At 43.7% G+C, this 24,288-nt stretch overlaps 1 protein-coding gene across 1 annotated transcript in view; it reads right to left on the reverse strand.

Annotated features, from left to right (window-relative positions):
- Positions 1–24,077, reverse strand: part of cers1 (ceramide synthase 1) — a 33,305-nt gene extending 9,228 nt beyond the window's left edge. Inside the window, exons 1-2 of the mRNA XM_085347643.1 lie at positions 22,997–24,077; positions 1,807–1,966 (exon numbers count right to left, since the gene is read on the reverse strand). Coding sequence (XP_085203769.1) covers positions 1,807–1,966; positions 22,997–23,245 — 409 coding nt within the window. The 5' untranslated portion in view covers positions 23,246–24,077. The remainder of the gene's footprint in view (positions 1–1,806; positions 1,967–22,996) is intronic.
- Between the last annotated feature and the right edge of the window lie 211 nt (positions 24,078–24,288).

Consider the following 24,288-nt stretch of genomic DNA (forward strand, 5'->3'; position numbering starts at 1 on the left):
AACCTGGCACCGTCAGCTAGCCTTTGTGAGCTCGGCGCAGGAGCCTTGACAACTCTGTGTCTGATAGAAGAGGCTGAGAGACTATGAAAGGCACCACTGAATTATATGTGAAATCCCCAGTGTGCATCTATCCTCTATTAGCAATGCAATGATGAGCACTACACAGGGTCTCAGCCGCGGCGCTGCTCTCCATGAAGTACAATTTGCCGCTGATTTATTGTAAACGGTGGGGCAGAACTCGGAAAACATGAATAAATTATTAATAGATAGCTTTATTTTAACAAATACTGGTCTGTATAAACAAGTAAATAAATATGCTTTTTGCATTGTATAAAAAAACTACAATAAATCCTCCTGCGCGTCCAATCTCATTGTTAAGTTTGCAGATGACACTACAGTGCTCGGACTTATATCCAACAATGATGAGACAAACTATAGGACAGAGGTGCAACAACTAGAGTCATGGTGCCACGACAATAACTTGGTCTTAAACACCAAAAAGACCAAGGAGATCATTGTAGATTTCCGGAAGAGGGGTCATAACAACCATCTGCCTCTCTTCATTGGCAGTGAGGCGGTGGAGAGGGTGAGCAGTTTTAAATTCTTGGGGGTAACTGTGACCGAGGACCTGTCCTGGGGCAACCATATCACCTCAGTTGTACGGAAGGCCCAACAGCGCCTCTACTACCTGAGGAGACTGCGGAGCGCACACATTCCCAGATCTCTGATGTTGAACTTCTACAACTGTGCCATCAGCAGCGTTCTGACGTATGGATTTCTAGTGTGGTTCCCCAGCTGCACCAAGGCCGATCAGCAAGCACTCCAGCGGGTGGTGAAAGAAGCTGGCAGAATTATTGGAACAAGTCTGCCAGAGATCAGTAATATCTTCCCCACTCGCTGTCTGAGGAGGGTGCACAGTATCCTGCGGGACCAACATCACCCTGCGCGCCACCTTTTCCATCTGCTGCCCTCAGGGAGAAGGTACAGGTCTATACAGGCCAGAACATCCAGACTGGCCAACAGCCTGTATCCACAGGCTGTGAGGCTCCTGAACTCTCTGCCCCCCTCTCACGGACAATAACCATATCCAACTTCTTAATAGCAATGAACTGGTCTGCATTGGTGCATCATATCTTTATTCTCTTCCCCCTCCTGCCCCCCCCCCCCCTCTTTCTTAAATAGATAACTATCATATCTGATATCATATCTCACAGTACAATAATATTGAATGGGTGCATTGTTGTATTTTGTCATGTTTCTCAGGTCTTTGTCTGAATTTCTACGAACATTATTGCTAAGGATTGTCTTATTGCATTGGAGTCACACTGGGTTAAATATGTACACTTGGGTTTTAAGGGGTATTTATTATTTTCTTCTTTTTTTTGGGTTGTATGGAAGCCCCAAACGCAATTTCATTGTTCTTGACAATGACAATAAATAAATAAATACTAAATACTAAATACTAAAGAACCATAAAAGGTGACCAGTTAAAAGCTGCAAATATGCATAAACCAGAACCACATCCTGCATGCGCTGCTATAAATATCTGCCTATTTGAGGACTCAAGGTGGCATTTTACCCCCACAGTGTCTCCACAGGATTAGGCAGCGCTCCTGCTGTTTCATTAGATTAAAATGGCTTCAGCTTCTGAGCTGAGAGGTTCGGTATCTGTGTAAGTTAAAGTGCTGAGAGAATTGTGACTTAAAAATCGCCTGTTCGGGTTTTGTAGCATCCTGTATGATGAAGAGCTTAGGATTCAGTTAGCACAGGCTACAGAAGACATGTGATCAGTGTTGTGTATCGTACCGTAGAAGACAGAGGGCGGGTCATGGAAATAGGAGTAGGAGGTGAAGAAGAGCAGGTAGGTGCTGTAGGACCAGGACATGGTGTAGAAGACCAGCTTCCACGCGCTCTCTGGCATCTTGGCAGCATCTTTGGGCAGCAGCCTACACCACTGTCCGAGAGGCTGCAGAGAGAGCAGAGAGAGAGACGGTGAGAAAAAAAACACCAGAGGAAGTCGAGCTGAGAATTAAATGAGCTGTTTCTAGACTTTTGGGTAGATCCTTGGAAACTGATGCTTTTTAAAAAATCTATTCTACATGCAGTGAGAGTCTGGGAAGGCAAACATGGCTGCTCGCTCTGCTCACGGTCGGCTGATACACGTTGAGGCTGCAGAGCTGAGGAAGTCGTTTAGTTGCCCATAATTCATTTTAGAGAATCGATCTTGAGAGTTTTGCAGGTGCAGTGCTGTGCAAAAGTCTCGAGCTGTGAATAAGTAGTAGGTACAGCAATTTATTGAAATGTGCAATAGTATATGGAAATGCAGTATGCAAGGCAAAAATGCAATTTGCTTGAAAGCCAATATTTGGTGTGACCAGCTTTGTTCCTAACAGCGTCTGAAGTCTGTTAGGCATCTTCTCTGACCGGATGAGGCCAATCCATGACTGATCCTCTTCCACTGGTTGCTTTCGCTGCATTGGCAGCGTGTTTGGCATGACTGCAATGTTGACACTGAAGCTGCTGCCAGTCAGGTGGACCAAAATCTGATGGCACTTTTCTACGTCCATAATTTGGATCCCCAGCACCTCTTACTGAAATGTTTTACAGATGTGTGCATCTCTCCTCACCTCGTCCGTACATACTGATGATGATTTGAGCCGAAGAATCTCAAATTTGGTTTCATCACTCCATTATTATTATTTCCACTCATTTTCACTCCAGTTCTGCTGTAATCTGGCAAACCTCAGCCTTTTCTGCCTGTTTCCTTATCTTAAGAATGGCTTCTTGACAGCAACTATCCACTGACCGTGACCGACTGCATCAGGTCTTTGCTCCCCATTTCTAAAGGACACGACGTCCACAAACAGTTACCACAACTTTAAGGACACACTGCACATCATGCCATTTTTTTGAAAAAAAAAATACAAACACACAGTTAGTTGTTAAGTTGTCTGTAAATAGTTTGGTTCCTTTTTTATGCTTGAATGGACGGCATGAAACGAACACAGCCAGTGCTAAATTTACTCACATTTGTATACAGTGTAATAAAACATCTGTTTAACTTCTGCACTTCAAAACTAGACTGAAAAGTAAAACCAGCATGTTGAGGATTCATTCCACTGCAGTTTACAGCCAGGCTATCATATGCTTGTTTAATTGTTCCTAATAATCTGGCAACTGAGTGCAGAATGAAACCAAAGTACAAACAACTGAACAGACACTAAAAAATGTGCAGGGGTCGAAATGCCCTTCGTTAAATAAGAGAGGTCAGCTGCACGGTTTGGAGAACAACGACGTCCTGCAGTCTGTGAAGCTCACGAGCTTCAGCACGCCTCTGCAGACTACAGTAGCAGCACATGACCGCCAGTCCCCAGAAAAGTCTGCTAATGCTTTGCTTTCAAGCAGAAATAGAGGAAGTTGGTGAAGAGGCTCCTCATCAGACAAACCCGTGTAGGCGGTACCTAACCGACCCACCCACTCACGTTGAGCCTGTGTTATCTTCTTGGTTGCCCTCCCCCAAACTCACTTCCACCACTTTGTGAGGCCTTTTGTTGTCGCGGCAGCAGAAACTCTTAAAAATGAGCATAATTGATTAATTTTGAATGAAAGGGAGGAATCACTTGTGACCGTCGAACTAATAGAGACGTGGACAAAGGCACAGCACGTAGGTGAAGTAGTGCACCAGGTAAATTAATCAGACAGGCAAGTGCTTAGTGTTGCACAGCTGCGCCAAGACAGGAAACCAGAGTCAGCTCACCGCCTCGTACACAAACGACACGCACACGCGCTGGAAAGCAATGAAACGGTAACAGGAGGCAGCAGAGTGAAAGCTGGCTGTGTCAGTGATACGCTGCATCTCAATCAGTTGTTACCGAGCTGCTGGTCTACGGCTCCGTGATCCTTTTACATACATGACAAATTAATGGAGCGAGCGTGGCTGCAGATTAGAAAGCGTTCTGGTTTCTGCTTTTCCTGCATGACGCTGCTGTTTCTAACTTTTACTCCCGTTTTTAGGTTTTTTATCCTTCTTCTCCTGCTTTTTTGTGTCTCTGCTGTTTTCTGGGTCTGACGTCTGTCTGCGTCACACGCACGAGTCAAAACAGGACGAGAAGCTGATGGAGCAACACAGATGTGAGATTATGTGTTACATGTTCAGAAGAACAGGCAGCACGCGGGGGGCGGGGCACACGATCCCCAGCCGGGGCTGCTGACTGGTTGAGACACGGTGCGTGCTGAGTAAGTCATGACACTGTCCACGTTCTTTTAAGTCTCCAGTACATCTCCATCAGCCCTCCCATCCGTCTCCTCCCCTCACCCCCAGCTCTCTCTCACTACCCTCGTCTCCCTCCTGCCTGCGACATTTATTTATAGAAGCCAGCTGTCAGCACACAGCCCCCCTCCCACACTCTTTTAACACACACCCCCCTCGATTCACTCAAAAAAATAAGCTTTCCCACGTTCACAGTGGCTGAAACACTCGAGTCTGCTACAGGCTGCAGCAAAAGCACCAGCTCATATCTCACTGGTTAGTCGCCCTCATTCCGGATCCATCTCCAAGTAAAGTTAAAAAATATGGATCCTATCTGTTATATTCACCTCTGGCTGTTTCGCCCAGACTTGTCTGTCACTACACTACATATATATTAGGGGTGCAACGATACACAAAATTCACGGTTCGGTTCGGTTCGATACTTTGGTGTCACGGTTCGATATTTTTTCAATACAAAAAAATGTTCATGCCTTTTTAATTTGTCATTTATTAAAATTATAAATATATATTTTAACTCAAAAGTACAGCTTTTAAATTTAACCCTAACCCTTGTGCGCGTTTTTTATTTTGACAGCGAATGCGCACCTGCGGACCACTTATGTGCAGCCCTGGTTATTTAGCTCGTCATATTGCAGCCACAGAAATTCTTTTGTCCATGAAACCATAAAGCTGCACTTTCTTTTTGCCTTATAGTCTGATTTGTCATAACTTCTCCGTTTTGTGGTAAGCTTTTCTTTGGCTGTCACTTCTTCACCCTGACCTGTCTTATTTGGCTCAGCAGAACTAAAATATATATACTGCTACTTTTACACACGGACTCACATAAGCTCAGCGATTCTCTGCGCGATCAACCTCTCACATGTTTAAGCTGCGGGAGATTTCACTTGTCATGTTTGCATAGTAAGCTAACGATTAATAAGACGATGTCAGAGGAATTGGTGCACAAATTATCATCACTCACAGATCAGTGCTGTCATTGCAAAGTGAAAGCAAAAAAACAAGCGCAAATTCAAACGCGATTTCAATATGTCACATATTGACAGTGTCTCACCGATGCCAATGACATAATTACCCAGCTACATTTCTGAAAGAATGCAGAAGCATTGACATATATTTTTCCTACAATAGGCCGACGGGCAGGGCAGAGAGATTTTTGTAGCCCGACTGGAAAGATCGCTAGCTCCGGGACGTCGGGCTAGCGATTTTGCAAGCCCTGTATCTGATTGAGGAATCACTCATCTTTGGAAAAGAGAGTTTATTACAGGGAAATGTCTCTTTCCAAAATAAAAGCTATACTATCCGCTTCTTCTGGGCTATATTCTCAGCAGCATAAGGAGAATCATGTGCTAACAGCTGTCTAAATGACTCGGCTAAAGTTAGTAGCATGCTTGTTGTTTTTGTCTTTGCACTAGGATGATGTCGGAGTAAATGTGCAGTCATATTCGTTGTGTTCCCACTAGTGCTTTCAGGTTAATCTCGTTGAAATGACCTTAACGCCACAACACGGCAAATCTCCGTTAACGAGCTACCGCCGATCGCCCCGTGCATGGGGCTAGACGGCCAACACGTTAACGAGCTAACTGCGCTAACACACTAGTTCCCACCAATGTAATTAAGCATTGCATGGCACATCCAACATACTGTTTTACTTTAGTCCATGACTCGCTTACCTTCAGGGTCATACGTCACATGAAAACCAAAATAATTCCAAACGCCAGATCTGAATGAGGGTGGGGGAGGTCCATCTTGCAAGGAGAGCTTAACTTCTGTCTCGCTAGCTTGCCCTGCGCTCTTCCTTCTGACTATGCTGTCTGTGTTGAGCGCTCAGTGGATCTGCGCTCGACAGTGCAGCCTAGGCGGAGTAGTCGAACGCAGATTCACTGAGCGCTCAACACAGACAGCATCGTCAGAAGGAAAGTTGATAAAATAAATTACAAATGTTGTATTGTTCGATACATATGCGTACCGAACCGAAAGCACTGTATCGAACGGTTCAATATCAATACGAATATCGTTGCACCCCTAATAAATATATACACACACATCACATGCATTACATGTGTTTTGAGTCATCTGCAGTATTTCTGTCACTGTGTTTCCACTGCAGCGACTCTGCACTGGGTTACACAACCAAAGGTCTGTCCCAGTCGTGTAGTGACAAACACTACCATGTGTTTCTGTGGACTGTACCAAAACTGTCTAACACGAGCATAGACTGTTTATGGAAGACCGACGTCTGGGTGTGAAGAGTAAACTTTCGTAGAAGTGCTTCCCTGATTTATGGCCTCAGTTTATGGTTGAATCTGTCCTTTAAAACTGTATTAAATAAGACATCGTGGTCCTTTTTTAAAATTACAGTAACATGTAGCTAGCCAATGAGTGAAAAGTGTCCCACAGTTTGATGAGTAGAGTCCATCTTGTGTTTGGAGTCTATGGATTTGAGTACTTTTCATTCTTTCTGCTATTCTTGTTCAGGCTGAGAAGAGAAAAAACTGATAGCAGCCAAAACTATTTACAGAGGAAGTCTAAAAAAAGAGCTGAACGCTTTTAAACTTTTGACTTCTAATAGTTTGTTTACTCTGATCCAAATCATGCACGAGTTTGCACGACTTTTAGCTTTTTCGTCTGGTTTGGTTTCTGTTCACACAAAGAAATCTGCACTCGTAGCAACCCAAATGTGCTGCTACAAACCAAACATTCAGTCTGCTTATTGGCCAGATGTGTCTGCAGCGAGAGCAACAAAAGTAAATAAACGAAAGACAAATGTGGTCATCTGACCAAACATCGCCGCTCATCCAAATGAGTCCTCGGGTCATTTTACAGCTAGTTACTACAGCTTGTGTACTCTGCTGCATCCCAGAATGCAAAGCATAGCTAGAAGGTATTTCTCAGATATACAGATATTCACCTATATATATATTTGTGTATACAATATAATATCAACACATACAGCAGCGTATACATCACAGCTAATGCAGTGCAGAGTCAAGCTCTGCCTCCATAGTAGCTGGTCTCCTACACCTGACATATATATATAGACAGAGAGAGAGAGAGCGAGCTCCTGTATGACTCAGGCTCTAACTCACAGTACAGCAAATCGATGGTTGTTACTTTTTTATACCCTTTTGTGTATTGGTGCTCCTTACATCCTGAGTATTAAGTCCAATAATAAACCAAGTTGTTATATTTTTTGGTGAGTGTGTATAATCCCTGCAAGATTACAATGACAACCACAAAACATTGGCTTCTTTGTAGACGTGCAGGCAGGGATCTATTACTTTGGCCTTCCTGGTTTGTATTAGGTTTCAGTACTTGTTGTAACATGCACACAGCAAGGCAGCCCCCCTGTGCTGGCTATTTTTTGACAATGCCACTCTCAACAAAGTGATATGACCCAACAGCATCGAGTGGCTGTTAGCAGATTTATGACTGAGTCACTGGTGTTTTTGGGGAATACCAAAGATTCATTCTGGGAAAGGTGCGCTCTCTATACTCTGGTCTTCTGGCCTTCGAGTATCCCAAACCCCACAACATTTGTTCAAATGCAGATTGTGAGATTATGTAACAGTCTGCCAACGGCTCCCTTCTTGTCTCGCTGCGTGCCACCCAGCCCACCATCTCTTTGGGTCCTCTCCGCCCACTCCATCCATCTACCCTTCGGTTTTCTGTGCCAGCCTACAGAGCGGGGGTATAGTGGGTCAAGGACACTGAGATAATCCGCTCGTCCTCTGTCGGATAAATGACAGGGCCTTGAGTTACACTCAGCTGGGACCTACGACCACTCAACAGCTCCCCCCCCCCCCCTCTTCCTCTCTCGCTCTGACAGACAGACTCTGGCTGAACTCGTTCTCTAGCCGGAGGCTTCATCTCTCTGTCCCCTTCTGTGGTTTCTCTCCCTGCCACAGAGGCCGGCCTTTAAAACAGAAGGAGAAAAGCGTATAGTGTACAAGTGTATATGGAGGAAGTGTGAGAGGGACTTGATGACAAATGGCTGGTTCCCATAGCAACCATGCAGGGATGCTGGCAAGGCCCTGCAGTGTGGCTTACGATCTCTTTCCATTATGCTTCCACTTCCTCATCGGTTTTCTCCCCACTCTTTCCCAGCTTAAGTGTAGCAGGACCCCCTTATTACCCTCTTCACTCTCCCTCCCCCTGCACTTCCTGGAAGCGAGTGATGAGAGAAGGTGAATGGACTGTGGCCTGTTGCATAAGGAGATAAACTGGGCCAGTGAGTCAGGATGCTGGCTCATGCGTGGCTCTGTTCAATAAGGGTTGCACTCTCTCTCTAAACCTCTTTCATTCCTTTGCTTCAGCCTGGCTTCGATTCCTCTCAGCGAGTCTGACGTCACTGCGTCCGTCTCAGTGTCACCTTTAAACTGGATTCTGTAACACATTCCCTCTGTGCTCTTTACATCTTTTTTCCACACCGAGGCCAAATAGGATTTGCAAAGGCTAATCCAAGGGATGGCCAGATTTTTACACTATATATATATGCGAGTAAAGACAGCCTGTTTATCTGTGATTAACCATTTACGCAACCCCATCTCGTAGAAGTTTCTCGTGCCGTTAAGTAGGTTAGAATCCACTGGCTTGACCTCAATGCGAAATTACCAAATATCCTTTTCATTACACTTCCAGCCCACCTCCTCACCTGATTCGGGTTATTTGGCTCTCTAAAGACAAAATCATCTCGCTCACTCCATCCATGTCATTGCTTGTTCCTAACAAGGTGAAGAGGGGACAGCTGTCAGTGGGGATAAAGATTATCGCCCAGAGAGACAGAAGGAGCTGGAAACACTCCACTTATTGCATTGTTTAGAAAGCCTGACCTGTATAGCTGATTTGATTAGTTAAGAACACTCTGCATGCTTACACTTCCTGTTCCTGTCTTTGATATTTGTGGTGAGTTGATCTTGCGCTCATCTTGTTTTCCATGGATGTAGAAAATCAAGCAACCACTGCTTGGAGTCCTTAAACTGGATCAGCTTAGATCAAAACACCATTTCATAAAGTTAGACGGACCTCACAGAGCTTCATTTTCTTGTTTTTCATACCATCTAAAAGTGACCACAGCAATAAGGACTTTACACATAACTGAAGTTTACACAGCGATGCAGTTATTCAATTATATCACGTAAAATCACAACAACAGCCACCTAAAGACACTTAACACTGTAAGGCAAAGAGAAGATTAATTAAAATAGTCCAGCCTAGAAGTAATGTAGCTAAATGTCTGCACTGAAGGACACGCAGTGTTGCTGGAGGCCACCGCAACACTAACCAGAGTAAGTATGTAGTTAGATACAATGTTTCTTTTTTTAGGGCGAATATAATAACGTCAGAAAATGACAAGACGTCCAGGTCTTTATGTCTTTAAGACGCCTGTAGTTTAAATAATTGATTTCTATCTGGGCATCATCTGCATAGCAATGAAAATATATGTAGGGTTTTCTAATCATATTGCTTAAAGGAAGCATGTGTAATGTAAAACGTACTGGTCCCAGCACAGAACCCTGTGGAACTCCAGGACTCGCTTCCATATGTAAGGAAGGCTCCACACGTACAAGAACAAACTCTATCAGACAGATAAGCTTCAAACCGTTTCAGTGAATTTCATGTCAACAGCGTATTCTAATCTCTAATCTAAGAGTCAAAGGAGCTTGCAAAGAAAAGCGTCTGGACTTCTTTAAGTTGCTTGAAGACGTTTCACCTCTCATCCGAGAAGCTTCTTCAGTTCTAAGGTCAAATGGTGGAGAGTCCCAGATATAAACCTAGTGGGAGTAACCCCCCACAGAGGGACAAAAGGACCCCCTGATGATCCTCTAATCGCCTGAGCCAAGGTGGGAAACTGGGCGTGGGTCCCAATCAGCCAGAGTTTCGGGTTTGTTCATTGTGAAACCTGGCCCCACAGAGGCGGGGGTTTACGACACCAACTCTCTGCCATCTATAATCCAGTTTTGAGATCCCTTCCCAGACGCCTTAACGCCCACTCACATCCTGGGCCATCTGACCTCAGGAATTCGCATGATAAGGTGGGGCCAGGTTTCACAATGAACACACCCGAAACTCTGGCTGATTGGGACCCACACCCAGTTTCCCACCTTGGCTCAGGTGATTAGAGGATCATCAGGGGGTCCTTTGTCCCTCTGTGGGGGGATACTCCCACTGGGTTTAAATCTGGGACTCTCCACCATTTGACCTTAGAACTGAAGAAGCTTCTCGGATGAGAGGTGAAACGTCTTCAAGCAACTTAAAGAAGTCCAGACGCTTTTCTTTGCAAGCTCCTTTGACTACGATGACCTGGATGACTGAGAATCTTCACAGACTCTAATCTAAGATGCATCATGTACCCACTAACTTTACAATGTAACAAGTATTTGTAAGAAATATTGGACAAGCTCAGTGAATCAGTGGAGACTGTGTAGCAAATGTGACCCGTTTATATTATTAGCAGTCTCTATTGTTCTCATTAGAAGCTTCTGGGTAGTTCAAGAGTGGCTGGCCTTTAATGTGAAGCAGCAACAAAGGAAATACCAGTAATGTGAAAGTCGAGTCATATCAAAGATGTGTTGAAGTGTTGTGGGCCAACAAGGAGATAAAGACAAACACCACTAACGTCACTGATTTGTTTCTAGCACTGCACTGTTGGTGCATCTCACACTTCCTTCCTTCTCTCCTCCTATTCTCTACGGACAGCGACAGACGCGCCCTGACTCGTCTTCTAATCTCTCCAGTTGGTATGTTGTAGGCATGCATTCATATCCTGCCTACTCAGAGGTCTGCTGAGGCCGACGGCGAGCCGTGGATGCTGGGAAATGAGTCAACTGCTAATTTGTATGTGACTAAACAGAAAGAGATGGATTTCAGTTCTCTCTGAGCCTTGGATGAATCAGCTCACCACGGCATGAATGACTTTATGGAAAAAAACTGGATGATTAATCACAAAGGGAAGGAACATATGTGTCTTGATGCACACATGAACAATTCCCACTACGGCAGTCAGATGTTTTACAAACATACATTTGATTTGGTACTTTTATGCTGGTTTTCACACCTACACTACAGCCTATGGCCAGAAGCTTTTAACTGCTGTTTGCATACTGTAGAACACAAAACTTTCACTTTTTAATTTACAGAAAATCCTAAAGACCCGACTAAATAACTCAGAATTCAGCCCCATAAATGAAAGGTCAAATGTGGGCTTTGAAGGACACCAGAAATATTTTCCTGTTTCAAGGGAAACAACATATACTGTAATTCTAAATACATCTGTAGGAAGTGAGCCTAACAGGACCAAACAGCATCTGATGGGTTTTTAAACTTTCATGTGAAGGTTCCTAAACTGCTGAACATTTCAACTTGATTTGATTAAAGACACACGATTAGACAGGGCTCTGTCTAGTGAAACAACTAATTTGCATGCCAGAACGTGATTGGACGAGCGCTGATAACCCATCAGCATCTCCAGCTGAGCGAATGAACAGAAATCGTGACTGACAGCTGCAGAAGTGCATTAGTGTGGCATGGAAAAGCCATTTCTGAAGATTTGACTCTGCTGGCTTCAGTACGCCACAATCATGATTATTGTTTTTAGGTGCACTCAACACAGAAAAATGGAAACAACTTCAGGATGAACAGAATTTGACTGATTATCAACTTGATTTGGTTATTTAAACAAAGGTTTGCACGCCATACATACTATAAACGGCACAATAAAACATGAGGAACTCTCTGAATCTGTTCAGCGTGTTCTACCAGAGACTTCGGAGGCAAAAATAAACCTGTAGTTTCACTTCCTGCTGAGTAAATTTATTATTTCATTGACATAAGACATGGGTAAGGCAAACTTAACATGACATGGGGAGAGAAAAGGCAGCCGCTCCTATTAGGAGGAGGTGTAGCCTGTTAGTGGAGCCAATAAGCCGACGCTTGTTCTCAGATTAACTGACAAATGATCATTAACTTATCATTACATATGTGAAGCAGCATTATGTTTCCTAACTAACAGATTAGCAGCTATGCTGACTGAGACCTAACGTTCAACTGGAAGAGGACTGAACAGTTTCTTTTTTGTATTATACAGCTGTTATGTTTATATAACCAAGTTTTTACTCATCCGTTAGTCCTATTTTTACACCTGCCTCAGAAAAACAAAGCCGAGCAAGTGAAGTGTTTACGTCCTGCATGACACTGACCCTCATCTACCTGGTTCCTAATGACAAGTAGACAATTATATAACCGCTTCTGCAGTTTTGCACAATTAAGTATCGTTTCTAGTGTAGATGGAGCTGGTTCAAGTTTCATATTTGCTGTTTGCAATCAGACCAGCAGGTTTAAGCAGGTTACAGCAAAGTTTCTAAGCTGATATAGACCAGAGGACTGTGTCCATCCAACTGGTAAAAATGACAAAGCACTATGGATCTGTCCGATAGCAGGAACAACATGTAACACTGCTACCCAGAAATACAGTTTCATAAGTGTCATACAGTCTACTTCATTAGTTCTGTCACAGGCAACAGCAACATAAAGCCTGTGATGGTCACATGGTTATCATTTGTGTCTAATGATTTAATGCCATAGTATTATACTATATGTCTCTGTAATATGATTTATGGTAACAGTAGTGAAACCCACATTGTGACATTGTTCTATAAACTTTGACCTCCAGGCACTTTTCTCCTTTAGAAGTAACACAGGACAAGAATCTTCTGCAGAAGGACCAAAGAAAGCAACATACACACTCAAAGAGCTGAGATACTCCAACTAACAGCTAGAAGACATATGGCTGTCGTTCATAATGCAGTATGGACCATATTGTGACAGCACAAGGACTGTAATAGTAAAATGCATGTGTGCGTGTGTGTGTCTTCAATGGAATAATTTACTCTGATCAGACAAAGCTTTATTCAGAGGTTAAGTGAGCAACATTGATTATGTATCAGCAGCACACCCGGCTGGATTAAATATGTTCGATGGTAAGTAAACAGTTGATTCTTGCTGTGAACACTGACGGTTGTAGCCAGTGTGAAGTCCAATTACAGTCCTTGAGCTGAGCACACTTTGGTGTATGTATGAGTGTGAAACGACCTACTAATTTGTTAGTAACTGATGTAAATATTCTATTTAACCTGACCTGAAACTAATGATTGAGACCATAAAGCAATCAGGAACTCAAGGCTGTTGTCGTAAAGACTTTTATACGACGCTTTTAACTCATTAAAAAGAGAATCTAGGTTCAAAGGACTTAGCAGACATGGAAGTTATGTTGTTTTATATGGTTGTGAGCCCACTGGATACGAGCTTATTGGCGTCATGCAGCCATACAGAGGAACAAGTTTGATGCGTTGCAAATAGAAAGATGGGACTCTTTCCTGCGGTGCCAGAGGTCTTGCAGAGTCTTTGCCTCAGGTGGTTCTAGGTGGACGTGAACGTATCTGTCATGGTTCGTTACGTAGCTGCACTGCAGGTGGCGTTCGTTAGTGCATCACAGCAATTTGCTCATGATGGTCTAAACCATCATTAAACAAATACAGAGGAAAGCTAACTGCTACAATGGAAAGGTCATATGGTGACTTACCATAACTTTACATTTGATGAACTTTTATAGTTTATTTATGCAGTCTGCATATTATAACCACTGATTGTTGTCACGTCTGAGACGTGTAAAATGATTCGCAGTGAAAGCAAGTGTGCAGCATAAAGATACCCAAGCTCAGCTGCTAACGTTTAGCCTAGCTCTGGTGCTAATCCCTCATGTAGCTGCTTTAATGTATCCAGGATGTAATGAAAAGAGTTGTTGTTTGCAAGCCACATATTGCAACCATGCAACTGACAAAAAGACACAAGTGCGTCAAAACCCCCAAAGGAAGAATCGCACCAGAGCGGTGTGGAAATCTAACTTCGTCCTTTTTATTTAAGATTAATTTATGATGCAAGCACCGTAAACATATCAAACAGCTTCTACACAAAGGCCAGGCGTATTAAAAATGAACAGAAGTCATTGAAAAAACCATTCTGAGAACACTTGGATGGAGTACTTCAAAGTGGCACCGAGATATTGAGAAAGATAAAGACACTATTAATTCTTATAGCTACCACAGAGAGACCTCATTACATAAATGATGGAGTTGAAATGAAATAACGACTTTAGTTGAATTGTTAGTTTGGACAGAACCTGTGATATGACTCCACTCACACCTGTGCAGACACCCACTTTAGCTTTCAAATGCTTCAGTAGTTAATAACGTTTTCTGTTGATAGTTTTCCATATTTATTTATTTTTTGTAATTTCCCACATTTTATAGTCACAGTAAATGATCGCAGCCAGAAAGAGCGGATCATCTGTGAATCAGAAGGCTGGTTGGAGCAAGTCCCCGCCTACTCTGGTCTTCCTTCTCTCACCCCAACCAATCGCAGCAGATGGCCCCGCCCCTCCCTGAACCTGGTTCTGCTGGAGGTTTCTTCCTGTTAAAAGGGAGTTTTTCCTTCCCACTGTCACCAGAGTGCTTGTTCATAGGGGGTCATATGATTGTTGGGTTTTTCTCTGTATGTATTATTGTAGGGTCTACCTTACAATATAAAGCGCCTTGAGGCGACTGTTGTTGTGATTTGGCGCTGTATCAATAAAACTGAATTGGATTGCATGTTGAAGTATGCTTGGGCACGATACTAAACGCATCATGGTCTTTTATTAGACTCTCGAGTAATGACAAATACACAACAGGTCTGTTCTAAACACAGATGTTCATATCAAACACGACCACAGTTTGTGCCCGGGATCACTAAGAGCTCAAAGCTCTTTAAATGGTTGGCTAGAAACTTTTTTTCTGCTCTTGGCTCTGTATGATGTTAAGGAAATTGAATATTCTTATATGGTCTTCTCAGGCCATCGCAGAAGCCCCACCCACCTGCTGCTCAAATATTCTATTTGCACGTGGCAGCCAATCAGAAGAAAATTGGCTTAAAAGGAGCGCATGAACTGATGGGCTCCACTGAAGCCTCGCGAGAGATAAATAAGTCTTAATTTGAGCTGTAAGTCATTCGAAGGTTAGTCCAAGAATAAAACCATGCAGCCAAACTTTAGCATGATGGATCCACTTTAAAAAATATTATCACACACTAATGTTCATATTGTTTGTAATGCTACAATTTGTCTTGGAGAGGATGGTGAAGCGTGACATGCCGGTGTCTGCATGCTGTCTCTGACTCACTCACCTTGGCTATTCCTGTAAGAACAGCCTCTATAATCACTGCCAGATGTCAGTGAGAACCTATAAAGGTCCAGCTCTAAACTCCAGTTTTGCTATGTGTAGCTATAAAATCCAACAGCACACGGTGGGTGGTGAGACAGAGAAGAAGATATCCAAGGGCGAGTGCAACAGAGGGATGGAGAGGAAGAGATTTTGAAAGAGAGGATGACAAAGACTAAAGAAGGAAACTATTCTGGACGCATTTAGCACAGACTGTGTCTGTGTTTGTTTCCCACAGAGAGAGAGAGAGACTGGGGTAAAGAAACTGATCTAATTGCATCTCAAAACTGCTCCAAAGAATGCCTGGATCTTAGATTCCCCCTAACTACACTGAACAAATGAAGCACGCAAGTGCTGCAGAGATGGCTCTGAAAAACAATGCGTGCGAAGTGATGAGCAGACCGAATGAACTGGGGTTTCTCATGACTGCTGAGTCCTCAAACACTTTTGTAAAGTGTCCTTGTTAGAGGAAGGACATCTGCCAAGTGTGAAAACTTGAGTGACAGCGTGTTATTGCACAGTGGCGGCCTGTCCACTGTGTCAGTCTGGAGGAAAACAAGGGGAAGAGAAAAAAGCTGGCCAGCGGCACGGCAACTCTGCTGCGGTCAAGGCCGCACGACACATGCCAGGCAACCGGAGGGAACGCCGTGACACTCACCAAACAGAGCTGATGCATGACCCCGCTCTGTAGCTGCTGGTGCACGCTGTTAAAAGCTGCACACGACTCCCAGTTTTATCTGCAAATCAAATGAACGATCTGCTGTGCTTTTCTGTCTGGAGTCACAGAGACTCACGGTCGCACTAAATCCTGGGATATGAAAGAGTCGTCTGCAAGATGATTCAGTAAATGTGAAGAAAGTCTGCAGAAATCTGAAGCCTGCTGGAGGTTAACATTAAGGACTCAATTAATGACAACTCATTAATAATCTATTTGACACTTATTTATATAATTCAGGCTATGAAATGTCAAACATGTGATGAATCTGTCTGCAGAAAAAGGCCAATTTTTGGGAAGTGGTGACCAGAGCGGTTTGCGCTGGTTTGCGCTGGTTTAATTTCAGAAACTCTGCTTCGGTTTCTGAAATGAAGTTAGCGTGGCACTGATGGATAGGCAGCGTGTGGGAGCTGTGTGGGAGTTCCAAATGATTTTAGTATCTTGACAAAAAACAAAACAAAAAAACACATATGCAGGTATACGAAACTCAGCAGGTGAAAACATCTAGAAAGCAAAGGAAATAAAATCTGCGCTAGTCGGCATGAAGCCGAGTGCACGCTAGGCTGAAACGGACCAGTGCGGGACCAAGTCTGCAAGTGCGTGAAGCCCATTATTAGCACATGAGCTATGAGCAGACATTCAACTATGTGTGAGCACTGTCAGGAACACGCTACGCTGGTATTATTCAGACTAAAATGTACATGTGCACCTATAACGTATAACATCCGTACTGATCCAGCGCAGTGACAAATGATGATTAATCGCAGCCATGCTCTGTGGAGAACACAGCGGGGATAGCCTGGCACTTTAATGCACCTGTAAGTGCTGTGTATTTATGATGTCTGACACACTGGAGCACACAGGAGAGAAAGATCGTGTGACAGGTGATGGAGGAGGTGCTGCCTGTCTAAATGCAAAGTGATGATATATTAGAGGGGAGGGGAGGGGAGGAGAGGAGAGGAGAGGAGAGGAGAGGAAAACTTCTCGACAAATAACGATTGCTTGTAATCAGTGTCAAAATTACACACTTCCTACAAGTTTCACCTGAGTGGGCACTTTTGGCTGAATAGATATCGCTTCCCCTCAACCTCAAGTCCAGTTTCAGGTTTCTCACTGTGGCTCTAATGCAAAACAATGAGCAGAGGCTTAGTGGAAAGTGATCTGGGATCTGTGGTTGGGAACCTTGTCAAACCTCAGGCTGCTTTCACATTTAGAGCGGCCGAGGATGAGGAACCATTCAGCTCGATAACGGGAGACAACCTCTGCAACAAGGCTGAAGCTGGCAAGCTGTGTGTGTGTGTGTGTGTGTGTGTGTGTGTGTAAGACAAATGTTCCTGCTCCCAGTTTGACCACTGAGCACTTAGTACTACCACTTTTAAAACACAGACACTATGCAGCCTAATGCAGCATTTAGATGGTGAACAGCAGGTACATGTGCTTTTACAAACATGTGTGTGCGTGTGGGTGTGTACGCACATTTGTGTTAGCGATTGGCCGCTGCCTGCTGAGTCAGCAGGCTCGGCCCCAGCCATGACACCCTTCAGCTCACTTCCCCCTCTCCTTCCTTCCTTCCCCTGCCTCCTTCTTCATTAATTTCTTGATTATTGTTTTTATTATTATTCCCTCTAATCACCGCTTCTCTCTTCTGCTCACTCCTCTATCGCCCTTCCTCTCTCTCCTCACTGATTTCACACACCGGTCGTCATTCCTTTGCTGCCGGGAGTCGGGAGTGGCCCGTTTTGAAATTGGACTTAATGACAGGCAAAATGCATGCAAACATAAACAAATGTTTTTAAAGTCTTACGTTCTCATAAACACAAGCACACGCCCTGATAAGTGTAATGCACACTCTAACAACAAGCATCCGTGTAAACCACGTAAACACAGAACCAAAGATGTTTGTGCAAACAGGAAGCTGTCGTGTGTAATTATTCTGTGTCACACTTTCCTCAGAAGAAAAGTCTTCCAGCACTTGCAGGTCTCGTGCACCTTTGAAACGGTGTCGTGGTGCTAATGATGCGCTACAGCATCTTGTGCAACAGCAGACCTCAAGTGCCTTATAAACAAGTTGTATTTAACCTAATAAGGTGCTGCTGTGCCTCAGACACCAAACCGAATGTGAAACATTCTGAAAAACACTCGACCACACATGCGCTTCGGTGCCACCCCCACTGCGCTTGGCTAACCCTCCCCAAGGGCTCGGTGACGTGAAGTGATAGTAGCGTGTGTGCAGGCTGCTTTGGTATCTTTCTGGTTCACACAAACACCAAACAACACCGTAGGATTGTTGCCAGGTTTGCAACCTTGACCTAATTTCCTTGCTTTTGAGGCACAAAGTTCACGCACCATAAAAAGATATGCGCTTGTCCGCGTGCCTGAATAGCCGCTGCATCTAAATGTCTCCGGACTGCCAGGTTGTGAATATAAAGCCTCCCAGAAAGCGTGATGCCTCTTTTTAACTTTGAATGTGTCTCTGTGCTTCTATCAGTCATCCAAGTGGAACAAGGTTCGGCTTTTGTTACAAGGCAAGCTGGCCAAACACCAATCAAAATCCAGTATTCTGCTCTGCTTTCATAATTGGGATTTCCACAGTGAAAAAATGCAAACCCCGGTAACTGTAGACTTGTAAAGTGGGTCAACTTTCATTCTTCAAAAGGGACTGGGAGCGCTGTAAGTAACAAAACAGGAAACTAATTATTTTTATCCGTCAAAGCATCATCTACAGGTGTTAATGTTAGAGGCGAAAGCAGGGCTGCAATTAACCATGATTTACTTTGCAAAGATAAAACAGCCATTAAAATGTCCTTGAGTACCAGGCGATACCTTTAAATGTCCACGAAACAAAATATTAGTTGATGCAATGTAAAAGCAACAAGATCACAAAATCTTCCACTGAAAACAATTCAGTCAATTCTGTTCTTTCATGTGAAGCCTTTGTGTTGAATTGTGTTGCATGTCAATGCTCCTCTGCTGGTAATAAGGGACACAACGTGTGACAGGAAAATATCCCCCACAATTACACCACCACTCGCAGCACCGCTCTGCTGCATACTTTGGTCTTAATGAGTGGTTATATCAGTCACTTGCCTTCCTATCAGCTCGAAGCAGTCTCACCACCCTCTGACCTCTGACCTCTGATCACATCAGCAACAACCTTAAAGTCTCTTAAATCACAATTCTTCCTCTTTCTGATGCTCAGCACGTCATCTTTACCATGTTCACTCAGTTGTTGCCATGGGAATATTTGCAGTACCTAATTTATTTCTTATTTATTTATTTTATTTAGAAAGAGGGGCAATACATATTAATTAAGATTTTAACAAATGTAAATATGCCAGATTACAGCCTTGGGCTAACTTCCATCCGCAGACCTTCTGGCAGGTTGGTGTTAAACACAAGTTAGTAAAAACATACAGAGACACTATTTACAGGTCATGTGACGAAAACAGTGATCACATCATATTAGAAGAAACAATGACAAGAAGAGTGGACAACAGAGGACAGTATAGATGACAATAACGGAAACACGTCAATTATATTGCAAACCCCAGTATTGCACATGCCCCGACTGCCCTGATGTTGCACTGACCAGTTACACTAATAGTTGTTTCCCTTTTTGTAATACACTAACTCTTTTTAGTGTACGCACTCCCTGATATGACAGAGCATCTGTGAAAAGGTGCTCCGTCTGAACGCCAGTTCAGTCACCTCTAACAGTGGCTCCAGTCAGGCGGGACCTGGCAACACTGCTGGACTTTTGTTTAATAAAATCACTCATTGGTGGCGGCGCCGGACCATGTAGACCTTTGTATATTAGACAGGCAGATTTAAACAATTAGAAATTAGTAAAATGTAGAAACTTTTAATTTAAGCACATTTTATACTGTGCTTTACTACTGCCATATATGAGCTACTGTGTAGAGGTCTGGGGAAACACATACAAAAGTAACACACAAACAATAACTATAATACAGAAAAGGGCCATTAGATTAATAAATAATGTAGGGTACAGGGATCATACAAATGCACTCTTTGTCAAAATGCAAGCTATTAAATTCCAAGACTTGGTGAAGCTTAAAACAGCGCAGATAATGTATAAAGTCAGAAATAAATTGCTTCCCAAAGAAATCTGTAAATTGTTCATAGAAAGAGAAGGTGGGTATAACTTAAGAGGGAAATGGAATTTAAAAATACAAAGTGCTAGAACAACTTTAAGAACTATGTCTATCTCAATTGCAGGAGTTAAATTATGGAACAGTCTAACAGAAGAAATAAAAGACAGTCAAAACATAAAACAGTTTAAAGTAAAATATAAAAACCTAATTTTAAATAAGTATAAGAATGAAGAAAACGGGGTTAACCCAGGACGGTAATGTTGCTGGTAATGGTGTTGTGGTTCTTTTTTGGTTGTTTTTTTTTTTGTTTTGTTTTGTTTTGTTGTTTTTCCATAACTTGTGTATCTGCAAATATACACATTCTGTATTTTTCATATGAAAGAAACTATACTGTGGTGGGGCTTGCTAATTTCTTATTTTTGATTTATGTATGTTATGTTTTGTTTTACTTCATATGTTTCATATGTTGTTTGTTTAATTTAAGACAAAAAAAAAAATTAAATGAATGAGAGGTAAAACTTGAGGGGGTAGGGACAAATAAGTAAATACTTCAGCCTACTCCTTTTCAAACAAATAATGGAATGATATTTTGTAATGATTGTGAAGGCACATGTTTGAAATGTTTGAAATAAAAATGAACTGAACTGAACTGAACTGAAAAATTTGACAATGGTGATATGAAAAAGGTTTCTTATCTAATATCTTCATTGCTCTTTTGTAGCGTTTGATTGGCCCAATAGCAGCAAAGCTGGTATGAAATACAGTATTCGATATGAGCCAGTATCACAGAGTGCAGGAATGTAAGCGCTGCTGTCTGGTAATGATGTGCGGATATGTCTACAGTTCTGTATATTAACATTTACATGTAGCTTTGGCACTGTTCATTTGTGTGACTTTATTCCTTGCAGATATAAAATTTAATCGATCAGAAAAGCACCAGGAAACATCTAACATCTGTGCTAGTATCTGATGCACGTAGGGTCTCATCAGCTCTGAAGTTAATGACGTGTGTTTATGTATAACAGTTTAGCCACTTTACTCCAAATCAGAAACCACAGCAACAGCACAGAGTGAGTAACTATGAACAGGTCGAGGTTAAATGCTCTGTCGTTTACTTCAAATCCAAGTTCAGGAGAGGGAGGCTTGTTCCCATTCTGCTAAGAAAGACATCGCACAAGGACGTCGGGCTCCTCTGGCAGCCAGCTGAGCTTTTCTGATGAGTAGCAGTCACATGGCTGAACGAACACTGAGCCCATCCTCTTCATCCCTGATAAGAACTCGAAAAGTGAACTGAGCTTTGACTCAGCATCTACAGCCCCCCCCCCCCACCCCATTATGTAGCACATATGTTTCATTGAGTCAAACATACATACACTGACACACATGCATAATGTAAAAATGAAAACAGGCCTCCTTCTTTACATTCACAGGCAGCATCTGGCTCTGCACACAGTGCTTTCAGCTCCTGTGTGCAACTCTGGCCGAATCATCCTCATCACAACATCTATGTGTGTAGACACCCCGCCCCCACCACCGGGCAGATTAACTGGCCAGAGACCACATGCCCAGTCTGTGGTCAGAGAGCCCCTCCCTGGCAACGCCGGCCGGATGGAAATGCTCAGGCCTCAGATGAGTAAAAGAATAGTCTGAGTATGTGACCAGCAGGAGACACGCAGAGGTAAAACACATGCTGCCAGGCTGCTCTCAGAGACACTCTGTGCACATGGTTACACACATTAAAAAAATCACCATTTCTACTCTATGAAAGCAGATTGGTGTGTGTGTGTGTGTGTGTGTGTGTGTGTGTGTGTGTGTGTGTGTGTGTGATAAAGAAAGAAGCGAGGGGAGGCGCAGGCAGGAAATCCGCATCACTTGCTAATAATATGAAATTATATCGTTTCTAATAGGTTAGTTGCCCTTAAAACACAACAGTTGTAATCTGTGACTAATTACCAGAAACACGACGAGTCAAGATTTACATAATAATAATAATAATAACCGTGATGATGATGATGAAGGATAAAAGGAAGAGAATGGATGGATGGATAACAATAATAATAAACTTGCAGAAACAAGGCGTGCAGCATTAATAAAATACTCCAAAATAAAGTGAAACTAGAATAATTTTTCTAACAAGCATCCATTGGACCTGTTCACCCAGCACGTGTAGATAAGGCTATCTAACACGCACACATTTCTTCCCCTGGGAGTCCCCCTGTCTTCCTCTGCACACAGCGTGCACATTCAGAGCGTGCGCTGTGAAGCTGTGCGGCAGCTACCGTGTGCATCTGCGAGAGCATACGGACAGTTTCGTCCCCTACTTGAACGGCACTAAAATGAGAACCTGCGGTACGGGAAGCTGCGCGCGCCGCTGCAGCTGTGTTTGTGGTAGCCTGAGAGTCAGGTTAATATTTTCTGACACTGTGGTTAGGCTATCTGAGAAGGATTTAAGGTGCCCCTTCCTCTAACTTGTTCCTTTGTATTAAACCTGCAACAGGTTCCAGACAGTTCTTCTTAAACTCCCACCTGCCTGCACAGAGCATCGTGCGCCTCCCGTTATAACTACTGACAGATGGGAGGCCACACTTGTTTCAATTAGAAGAAAGAATCCCTAAGCCGAGCGTATTAGGGACTGCATGGCACCCACCTTAAACAGACTTTCTGTCAGTCCCCTCCTGACCTTCGTCCACAAATAGGCGCAAAAGAAAAACAGGGCGATTTCGGTCCAGGTAATGTAAGCGTTATCCAGGAAAGTCCGTTTGCTGAGCTCCAGACCGCAGCTGCTACAGTCTCTCCATGCGTCCAGCATGACGATGGCGGATCTGGTGATGAACTCTATGTAGCCCGGCATGGGCTCCACTTCAACCGCCCCGGCGCTCCCGGCAAGACTATCCATTGTGGTGAGGCGCAAAAACCAGCACGCAAGAAAAATATGGGCAAAGACACCAGCGAGCAGTGCGGTCCAGACGCGGCGACTGACTGGTTCAACAGCTTGCTAGCTGTGCTTAAAAGAAGGAAGCCAGAGCAAGCCTCTCTAACCAGCTTAACCTCTTCAGTAGCCTAATTCTTTGTTTTCCAAATTAAGACCGGGGCCCATTCTTTTGCGTCCAGGACAGTTTATGAATGATACAGGGCCCCCGCCAGGTATGAGAGCAGACACGGCGGACTGCGCGGCTGGATTCGAGAATCACGCAGAAAAATTACGAAGCCAGTACAGACAATTAATGTGAGCCATCAGCGGCAGTCTGGAGGAGGTTTCTTCTGTTAATCATTCCGCTACGCACTCAGCTCATCTGCGCCCCGGTTAGCCGCCTAGCTAAATGAAATCGCAGCGCACACCGCAGTGAATGGAGCAGCATTGGCAGGGGCTTCCAAGCTAGCTAGCGACTTGAATGAATTAGCATTTATCGCCTTTGAGCGCACAAACACAGAGGGAGGGGGGGTGAAAAAAGAGGTCCAAAGCTCCTGTCGCTTCTCCGGTGATGGTGGCAAACCCTGCTGCGCTGTCACACGCGCGCTCTCATCGGGGTCCGTTATTCGCCTTATATAACGTCTCCTGAGTTTAACCTGCAGCTTCCCGTCACACGGCCGAGTCTCAGACGAACACAAGTTACTCCAGCTTCAGAAAACGGATGAATGAGGATGTTCTCATCCCACCAGGAGCCCCGTCGCCTCCTCTTATTCTCCTCCTCCTCGTCTGGCTACTAAACGTGTCCGAGGGTTTGACGAGCCGCGCTCACTGGTGCGTTCAAAGACGCACAGACAACCCAGCTACGCTTAAAAGAAACCGGGTAAAATAAATAAATGGAAGAAAAATAGAAAGGGGGGAAAAAAGCAGAGGGGCTGTGACGTAATTACCGTTGTCTTTGTGTTTGAAAGAAAAAAGCGTCATGTGCACGATTTGCATCACAGATAATTCAGAAAGCGCGTTCATGTCTG

This window comes from Diplotaxodon limnothrissa, linkage group LG23 (assembly GCF_057381915.1).
Source record: "Diplotaxodon limnothrissa isolate DT_005_m linkage group LG23, D_limnothrissa_male_GT1.1, whole genome shotgun sequence".
Classification (NCBI taxonomy): Eukaryota; Metazoa; Chordata; class Actinopteri; order Cichliformes; family Cichlidae; genus Diplotaxodon; species Diplotaxodon limnothrissa.